The 10637-nt window shown below is 36.0% G+C and overlaps 1 protein-coding gene across 11 annotated transcripts in view; it reads left to right on the top strand.

Moving 5' to 3' along the window:
• The first annotated feature begins 8336 nt into the window (after positions 1–8336).
• LOC148035652 (Protein kinase superfamily protein) overlaps positions 8337–10637 on the top strand; it is a 55922-nt gene continuing 53621 nt past the window's right edge. For 2 of the 11 annotated variants that reach the window (XM_087677642.1, XM_087677643.1), the window contains exons 1-2: positions 8339–8606; positions 9271–9354. In XM_087677642.1, coding sequence (XP_087533768.1) covers positions 8412–8606; positions 9271–9354 — 279 coding nt within the window. In that variant the 5' untranslated portion in view covers positions 8339–8411. Of the gene's footprint in view, positions 8607–9270; positions 9411–10637 lie in introns of those variants that run through there. The other 9 variants (XM_087677644.1, XM_087677641.1, XM_087677645.1 and 6 more) reach the window with 9 other exon arrangements.

Raw genomic sequence — 10637 nt, 5'->3', positions numbered from 1 at the left:
AGAATAGTGCTATTAGTAGCTTCAATTTCACCATTAGTTTCAGGATGAAAAGCTAAACTAAAATCAATTTTAGTACCAAGGTTAGAAAACAAAGTGACCCAAAAGTTATTGCAAAAACAAGGATCACGATCAAAGACAACAATGTGTGGCAAACCATGATGTATAAAGATATTCTTGAGAAAAAGATTAGAAGCTTGTGAAGCAATTAGAGTTTTCTTACAGGGAATAAAATATGCTTGCTTACTAAATCGATTGATAATAGTCCAAAGCATATTATTTTGTGAAGAAGTGAGTGGTAAACTAGTAATAATGACTATTGAGATTTGTTTCCAAGGTGAGCTAGGAATAGATAAAGGCATCGACAAACCATATTGCTTACCATGATGTCGTCTAATTCATTGACAAACAAGACATTCAAAAACAAAGGCAGAAACATCTTGATTCATATGAGGTTAGTAAAAATCTTCTTGCAAATTACAGAGAGTAGAAATGATAACATGATGTCCCATACAAGGTGGATTGTGAACTTCTTGGATAACAAAAGGACGAAAGGGTTGAGTAACACACAAACATTTCTTGTAAAAGAGGAAATCGCCAAATACATAAAATTTATTAACAGGAATCCATTGGTTTTAAGATAAATTTAACCAAGTATCATGAAAATCAGAGTCATGCAAATAAGTATTTTTCATAGCATCTAATGAAGATATAGAAAGCACATAGATATTATTTACAAATGGTTTACAACTTAATGCATTAGCTACAACATTTTCTTTACTGGGTTGATACTGGATTAATAGATGGAAAGACTGAATGAAAGATGCCCATTGCATATATCTATCAGAAATTTGTGGTTGAGAAAGAAGGTGTTTGAGACTTTGTTGATCTGTCATAATTATAAATCCTGAACCCATTAAATAACATTTCCATATGTGTAATGCATGTACTATTGCTAAAAGTTCCTTGTCATAGGTACTATACTTAAGTTAAGAAGGTTTTAATTTACAACTAAAGTATACAATTGGATTATCATCTTGCATCAATACAACACCAATAGCAAAACCACTAGCATCAGTAAAATAACTAGGAAGAAGGGTCTATTGAAATCAGGAAGTTGTAAAACAATTGTGTGAGTTAATGAATGCTTTAGTAAATCAAAGGATGGTTGTTGATTGTTGCCCTAATGAAATACAAGAACTTTATTTAATAATATAGTTAATGGCAAAGTAAGTAATGAAAAGTTTTTAATAAATTTACAATAAAAATTGACCAAATCTAAAAATGAGCAGACTTCATGAACATTTTTTAGATAGGCCATGTATTAATAGCCTCGATTTTGTGTGGATCAACTTGAATTCCTTTAGCTGACACAATATGACCTAAGTATTCAATTTCTATTTAAAAGAAAGTGCTATTTTCTAAGTTAGCAAAAAGATGATTTTGTTATAGTAAACCAAAGACTAAAGATAAATGTTGTTCATGTTCTCTTTCAGTTTTAATAAACATAAGGATATCATCGAAAAACACAATAACACAATGTTGAAAAGTTAGAAATATTTGATTCATCATTCTATTGAAAGTGACATGTGCGTTAGTAAGACTAAAGGGCATTACTAAAAATTCCTAATGGCCAACTTGAGTCCTAAAAGTAGTTTTGTAAATGTCAAGGATACCCATGTGTAGTTGATGATAACTGGACTTTAAGGTCAATTTTGCTAAACATAGTAGCATATTGTAATTTGTCTAACAAATCATCCACAGGAGGAATTGGATATCGATTCTTAATAGTAACTTTATTTAGAGCTCTATAGTTTATGCACATTTAATAGGTTTGATTTTTTTTTTCTTTACTAAAAGGACGGGAGCTCCAAAAGGTGAATTGCTAGGGTGGGTTAATTTTCTATTTAATAATTATTCAACTTGCTTTTGGATTTATTTTTGTTGTACCTAGTTATGGCGATAAGGAGCTTTACATGGAGGTTGACTTCTAGGTAGAAGTTCAATTTGATGATCCTTAGGTCATGAGGGATGAAGTTGAAGAGGCAAATTAGAAGAAAAAACTAGAAAGTTTATTAATAAAATTTTATTGTCTTTTGGTGAATTTAGAATTAATAGCTTTAACTTCATTAAGTAATATGAGAAAAGCTTGTGATTGTTTTTGAATGGCATGCTTTGCCCGAGTATGACAATCTAATGGATATAACTTAGTGGCTATTAGTCCTTCAAGAAAAAAAGAAGTTTACCTTCATGTTGTATATGCATAAAATGCATGTCATAGTTAATATTAGGATTAAATTGATGCCGCCAAGGCATACCTAAAATTATATCAGCAGCAGATTGCAAAGGTGCTACTAGAAAATTTCATTTTTCTCTGTAAGGTCCAATGCAAATTTCTAAACTATGTACTTCTTTAGTTTTGTTATATCATTGCCCTAAGAATGCAGCCTTAACTTTATAAGTAGAAGAAACAATTTTAAGTTGCAATTTTCAGACTACCTTTTCTGAAACAAAGTTATGCGTACTTCCATAATCATGCAAAATAGTCATTTCATAATTATGGATTTTAAATCTCATATTCAATAAAGCATGGATAGAAATTTTATCAAAAGTAAGTTCATCCATGTCGTTAGAGTTTTCTTCCATAAACATGGCTTCATCAAAATCTGGTATTGCTTCAAGTTCTTTAGTTGCTTCATCAGCTCCAAGATAATTTAAGTGTGTAATAGGCTTTTTCCAGTCATGAGTGTTGCCCATAGAACAATGATTCACAATATGGCCAGAGTGATTACATTCTTGGAATTGGTATTTGAGACACTTGGATTAACATTTTTAGGTTCATATGGCTTAGGCAAACTAGTAAGCAAATGAGAAATATTGAGATTAGAGTTTGAAGTAGGTTGACTAATATTATTATAGAAAATTCTCATCCAACATCGGCGATGAGGATGATTCTTTCCAAATTGAAAGTTGGAAGCACGAAAAGAATTAAAGCAAGAATTGTTGTTGCCCATATTATTGCTTATGGAAACTAGAAATGGTCACCAATCTTTAGTTTGTTTCTTTTTAGCATCATGCACCAAAGAAATAGCTTCATCCAATGTATAAGGTTTAAACATGTTGACTTCAACTTGGAAGAACGGAAGAAGGCCAGATATATACTTCCTTTTAAACATTGATTTAGCTACAAGCTTGACCATTTGAAGTTGAAGCAAAGTATTCCAGAATCTTTCAATATACTAAGAAATGGTATATTGCTCTCGTTGCATACAAACATCCCATTGTTATTGCACGTGAAACTCGAATTGAGCAAGAAGAAAATTAGTGAGAACCTTTTGATGGAATACTTCCCAAGTAGTAAGAGGACGATCGTTGCTCTTCCATGTAACATCCCACCATAAAGAGACTTTGTTCGATAAAATAATGTGAAGCACATGATTTTGTCATTTTCAACAAAACTTTCATTATCAAAATATGAGTCAAATTGACTTACCAAAGAGAGAACTTTACGACCATCTTTAATACCACCATAAGTATTAAATTTAAAGGTATATTTGCTTGTCTTTACCTCTTTGCGGTTGGATTGAGCTTTGAGGGTGGCATTGATGGTACGGACCAAAGCATCGTTGTCAGAAGAAATTTGAGAGAACATATGCTTGAGAGATAGTAGCTCTTGCTACAATTGGGATCGATGTTGACGCTCTTCTTCTAATTGCATGGCTAATAAATCCATGTGTTGCTCCATGGTTGGTTCGAGAAGTGACGATACGGAATCAAAATTTGCAATATATCGAATGACCCTTCATGAGACGCGATGATTGCGTATGGCTTGATGAAGATTTTTTATTAATAGAGATGACTTGAAATTAAAAGATGCTTCACCTGTGGTAATAAAATGTTGGCGTATAAGCACCAAAATAAAGAGTGACTTTTTGGAAAAATAAGATGATAGAATAAGCAAGAAAGATGGATATTTTTTATAATAGTTTGATGTAGTTTCACAGCCCCTAGAGTAACCACGCACCAAGAATCACCTCTTGGAAACTAGAAGTCAATGGTGACTTAGACTGATCTGCATAATCTGCAGGTGACTTGGAGAAAAGAAGATTGAAGTTAGGTTAGTTGAGAGAGATTAGACAAGGCTTATAGCCTTTAATGAAAATATTGATTTTAAAAAAAAGATAAGATGGCATCGTTTATAGTCGATGGTGCAAAAAATGCCCCCCTCCATGAATTAAAAATTAAAGTTTTAAAGCTTCTTATAATTGATTTAAAGTTGATTAATCAAGCTTATATAAGTTTTTTCAAACCTTCTTTTGTCATAATCTTCATAGAATGATGGTGCCATGGGGGGGGGGGGGGGGGGGGGGGACGGGGAGGGGGTTGAATTTTTCAATCTTGGCCTGAACTGTAGAATTTATGAGTAGAAAAAGAGGGGTTTGGGGTGTTGAAGCCATGGGAATCCAACCGTATAGTTGGTTTGAGTTGAGATAGACCGTAGAGATCGATTGCTCTAGAGAGCTCACTTTCACACAAGATGATAGGCTATTGGAAGCCTCAAGTGTAAGTTGAGCTCTGAAAGCACTGTTATTGCACAGATCGGATACATAACTTGTGCATAGTGAATCAAATAAAATAAGCCTTCTCTTAGTCTATTTTTATATGAAAATTGAATGCACGACTCATAAAACTTAAAATAGACTAAAAGAAGAGTAAGGTAAATTTAAAGCGACACACTATTGGGTGCAATTTTCCCCCGTACATGGAGTGGATATCTCCTCCATGCCGTATTTATAATATTAAAGTGAATCTTGCTTTGCCCAAAGATATGCCCTTTACAATCACTCTTTTCGCAAAAGAGTTTGAGTTAATTGTATCAATGGTTACAATCAATTGCACAACCCACAATTGTTGAGAGCCATAAAATATTTCTAAAATATTTATAATATATCTTCTAAAGTATGAAATATCAATAAATATTTGCAAAGAGGATATATACACACCTTGGAATAAATAGCAGTGCATCTTATTTAAATAATTTAATGAATAAGTCTTTGAAATAATTTATGCTTGTTTGCGAATATCTAATTCATCTTGCTCTACACATCATCAAAAAGTTAGAAAATCATGTAAGAAAAATAATTGATTGAATAAATGCAGCTAGCCATAATAAATCAATTAATAATTGGAATTCCATAAAATAATCAATTCACGTAGACATTAACACTTGAGATATGAATATTGTGGCATCACCCATGTATGACTTCACTCATGTTCACATCTGTAGATCAAGCTTGAAGAAGTCTTGATGAGTGTTTGGAGCAATAGATGACCAATACAAACCTCAAGAGATGAAGCAATGGCTGCCAATGGTGAATCCCTGATGTATGTAGCTCAAATGGAAGCCAAACCAAGCTTGAGCTCCGATGAAGCTGGCTTTGATACCAATTGAAGGGAGTGAGCCCTCAAGTGGAAGCATAGAGCGGAACCAAGGGCTATGGTCAAAGGAGTAAGAGCAAGAGAGAGAGAGAGACACACACACACAAAAGATGTGGGAACTCCCATAGTCACAGTGTGTGAGTGGTCTTCCCTTTTTTTATTCAAATGTCGCTGAAAGAATAAAGAATGAAGTGATAGTGATGGGTGCTCGACACTTGCAATGTACAGGTGTGCGGGTATGTGGGTATTGTCGGTGTAACTAATACATGGGTGACTATGCATAGGTGCCTTTACCCCCAAAAAGAGCATCACATGCCTTATGAGTGACTAAGTGACTACAATTAATGAGGTGGGGGAGTAGGCATCGTGTGAGCAAGGGTAATGATTGATGGAAAGTTTTGCTTTAAAGATTTACCTTATGTTAAAGGCGACATTTGCTACAATGGTTTTTTCAAGGTAAAATAATTAGCATGACTTGGTTGCAAGTTTGAAAGTGGAGGCACAAGTATGTAGAATATTGAAGACTCCAAGTTTTCTTCTCTTTCTCGAAGTATACGATATTAGATATCTCATGGAGATAAAAATTGTATATCTTGCCTTATTTTGATATGGATGTTTCTTGTCATCCTTAATTCATGTATTGTTTGAGTCACATAGTCATGTGACCACACATTACAGATTGTAATGTGAATGATAGCTCTTTATATTGAAAGTAAAGAAGTTGGTTTGTTTTCTATGTGATTCCACATGTCACAAAGAGGATTGAAAATTTGGTGTTATTCCATAGAGATCTTAGGGTATAGGTGCATGCATATAACATACATTATTGATGCAAGATTAAGTGTCTCACTTTGAATAAGAGGAGGAGTTTTTGTTAACTTATTGCTTCTTATTACTGATATCGATGTTTTCTCTGACTTAAAGAATAACTATTTCCTTGTTAAGACTATCGTAGATGCTCTTTCACTAACTATAAGAGGCAAAGCATAAGCTTTGTGCTAAATTTGATTCAATTGAATAATATGCAATATCTAAATAACGTAAGACCTTCACATTGTGTTATTACTTGACCTTGACTACTTGAGGCACTAGAGGGTGTTGCTTTGTGTTTCCTTGGTTTAGGTTTGTTAGCTGTTCACTTTTTCTCATTGAATTTGATGTTGGATCAAGGTTGTTTACCCTTATTTGTATTCCTTTGCTTCATGATGTTTCATTGTAAATAGCATTTTCATTGTCTATCACTTGCTTGTCTCAATGATACACTTCAAATTTCCCCTCTTGGCAAGCTTCAAGCATTTGAGACACGTGCTCTTTCCCACGTGCCACTTGGGCTGCAGTGACCTCTTCATCCAAGTATACCTCATTCCCTTTCAAGGCTACCCTCTTGGACAAGAAAGTCTTCCTTTTTTCCACATGCTCAAACCTAAGAATCAAGACCTTCATTATGCCCACATGCCATGTGCAATCAAAGCGACATGTCATTTGCACCTATTTTTATTCCGAGTACTTTTGCATATTGTTAGAGGGCGCCCTTATCGGCCCACCCTACTATGTGCACTCATAAAGCGTATATGCTACCTTGTATTGTGAAGAGTAGCATTCACGACCTCCACTTTACTGGGTGATTTTTTACCTCAACCCATGAGCTACTTTCTTTTTTCGCGTGGACATGAATATTTTTAATTTCATCTTATACCTTTGGGGTGATCTCCCCCTCCTCTTGTACCTATAATTCCATATGCCTTTTACATTCTTCCAACCCCTCTTGGATCTCTCCACAACATAGTTTTCAAACATGCCTTTTAAATTGTCTCAACCCCTCATGGATCTCTCCAGAACATGAAATTTGAACATGTCTTTTCTTACTCTTTCGAATAGTGTGGGGTATTAAAAGTAATTGACAAAACACATATTGTTGTTACATAATAAACAATCCCTATTTTACGGTTATGCGACTCCAACCCTTTTTTGTAGATTCTACTAGAGAGCAGAGAGAGAGAGAGAGAGAGAGAGAGAGAGAGAGAGAGAGAGAGAGAGAGAGAGAGAGAGAGAGAGAGAGAGAGAGAGAGAGAGAAGTACCTAGTGGGGTGGTTGGACATGTAACGGTAGGATGGTGGAGAGGAAGTTGGCATGAATGGCATGAGGATTGCATTGCTGGATTTTATGGAACATTGGGTCCTAGAGGTTTTGTGGGCTGAGACATGCCATATGCAAGTAATCATTTAACATAATGAATTAATAGTTAGCATCTTTGAGTTGATATCCAGGATGGACATGCACTCCTTATGCAAGAACTTGTTAGGATAAGATGTTTAAAAGGGTGAGCGTTATCATTTCCCAAGGCCTAGATTACATGGGCTCCTATGGGGTGCTTGGTGCTCACTCCTGCTAGCCTAGTGCTAGTCTTCTTGGAGCTATCGTCTGAAGGAAGTGAAAATAAGTTAGTATTGGTATCTTTGGGAGCATGTAGCAGGATCAATGACCATGTAGGAGAGTCAAGAAGTAGGTGCCATATTAAGGTTTTGTCACATGTATAGTTAGGCCCCAAGGACATGTAATTTGCTGACAACCCAACAAGTCCACTTGGCGTTAGTCCAAATGTAGTGCAATGCAGACCATGATCTCAAATAAAGCAGATGTAGATTGATGACATTAGACTAGCAACCTTAGACCATGCCCTGAGAGAGAGAGAGAGAGAGAGAGAGAGAGAGAGAGAGAGCGCAAATGGATTAGCTCAACTAGTTAATTTGAATGTATGGTGATTAGATGGTCTTGAGTTGGCTTATCGCTAGCGTGAGAGAGAGAGAGAGAGAGAGGTGGTGTCTTGCGATTTCACGACAACTTTGCTTTGTTTGTAATGCTATGTACCATAATTTAGACGGGCCCTTTTGCTTTTCTATTTAGGCAGGGCCCTTGTCGTCAAACATCAAGCACTCTAGTTTATTTCATTTTCCTTGTAGCTTTGCGAGTTGCCAATGGCGAGTAGAAGATGGGCTACTCTCTTGCGACCGCGGGCGATTGCCACCTCCCTCACTTTTGCTGCGGCAGGCACCACCACCGCCTACGTCCTCTCCTCTGCGGGCAGCCCTTCAGCCGTCTTCAATGACACCCTCGACGCCATCGCCATCGGATCACAAGGTTTCCTTCGCTCCTCACGAGCCATTTACACGGTCAGTTGCTCGCCCCATCGTCCTCCTTCTTATCCTGCACGGTGCATCAAAAGCATGCAGTTGAAAGGTACCATCTTCTGCACTAAGAACACTAAGGCACCCAACCCAAGCCTTTCAGCAGTATTCTTGAAGAGCCGAGGTTTATTGTCTTACAAACTGTAAGAACAAAGCTTTTGAGCTGTATTCTTGCAGAACCGAGGTTTCTTGTCTTAGAAATCCTAAAAGTTCCAAGTTTTCGGAGAGGAAGTTTCGAAATTGAGAAAGATGAGGCTAGTTTGATTATGTCTCTCTCTGAGTAGCCATAAAAACTACAAATTATATAGTTCAAGGATTTTTTATGGTGGTGAACGCTCTGTGTTTGAGACACATTGCCACATTGCTAAATATTATTGAAGAACACTATGCCTTTCAGACACATTACAACTTTCCACAACCTGGTTGTACATACCCGACTCACAAAACAAAACAAATGCCCACAAGAAGAATTCTAGTTATCTAGATATAAATTCTCATTGTGTGTGTCTTGTGTTATGTACCAAGGGTCTTGTGCAAAAGGTGTAATTCAATTTAATTAAATGCTTTCTCAACCTTATATCCTATTGATGCTTGCTATGAGCAAATAGTGGTGCTAACATGTTGTCTTGTTTACCTTGACATTGTTTAGTTTGCAGCTAACAGCATTGATTACAAGTACTCATTGATGTGGTACCATTATAAATCAGAGGAATACTATGAGGTGCGGTCGCTGGTCAGTACCGTTATCCAGCTGCCACTTTTAGATTTGGAAAAGGGCTTAACAATCATGTAAGCAGTTGTGTTGCATCACTCACTTGAATTTTTGAAACTTGATAATTGCTTCAATATTGTTTGCACATTTGTGTTGTCTTCTATCAATGTAAGCATTGGTATATGTATGTAGTGTGTTGCTTGTGTTTCAAAAAACTGAATTAAAGAAAGATGCTTAAGGTGAATAGAGATAGTATTTCAATTCTTGTTTGTAAAGCATATGGATTGTTTTATAGGAGAAAGTAAATTTTATTGTCTATGAGACAAGAAGAGTTAATAATGTTGTCTCTAACATGTTTGAATGAAGAACATGTAGGGGTGTTAGGGCTTAATTTTTGCAACAAATTGTAATGTTTTGATGTGCTTCCATGTCATTATGCAGTATTGTAGATCCTCCAGAGAACATTGGGGATTTATACATATTTATGGAGGCATGATTTGTTTACTATTGCCCAATGTTGGGGTTTTTCTAGTTGCATTGAATCAATGGATTCCCATGTCCTAAATTTGGAGGGAGTCCACTTGGTCTTGTCATGACGAAGTTTCTTAGGGAGCTGCAATTTATATATGAAGTCTCCAACCCGTTTAAGAATCTTATATGGCCCATAATAGCGATGTGCCAATTCATTACTTGAGCCGTTCTTAAAAGTAGCATAGCTAGACTTAGGTACTCTTAAAAGCACCAACTCTCCTTCTTGAAACTCCATGGGTCTTTGTCTCTCATTGGCATAGAGTTTCATCTATTCTCATGTCTTCCTAAGGTTCACTTTGCATCGATGAAGTAGGGTTTGCATTCTTTCTAGATATTTCTTTTCTTGTGGATTGATCTTTTTATTGAACATAATTGGTGGAAGAGGCACCTTATACCTATACAAAGCCTCAAAAGGAAAAACTCAACACTCACATGTGTGGTATTATTATAAGTAAACTTAATGAGATGAAGCCAAGCATTCTATGCATGTTGTACATTATGGCAATAGTTGTGAAGATAAGTCTCAAGCCATTTGTTGACGTGCTCCATTTGGCTATTAGTCTGGGGATGGTAAGTTGTGGATGGAGCCAATTTAGTACCTATAGAATTGAAAACTGCTTGTCAAAAGTTACTCATGAACTTAGAGTCATGATCATGACCAATGACCTAGGATATCCCATGTAAATTGAACATGTGTTCCATAAATTGGCTTACCACTTGAGATGCTGAAAATTGAGTCTTTGTAGGGATAAAGTGAGTTACTTTTGTCAATC

Source organism: Lygodium microphyllum, chromosome 5 (genome assembly GCF_053477565.2).
Source record: "Lygodium microphyllum isolate KBCC chromosome 5, Lygodium_microphyllum_v1.1.10, whole genome shotgun sequence".
Classification (NCBI taxonomy): Eukaryota; Viridiplantae; Streptophyta; class Polypodiopsida; order Schizaeales; family Lygodiaceae; genus Lygodium; species Lygodium microphyllum.
Note: the sequence above shows the minus strand (reverse complement) of the source record. Positions and strands in the feature narration are given on the sequence as shown.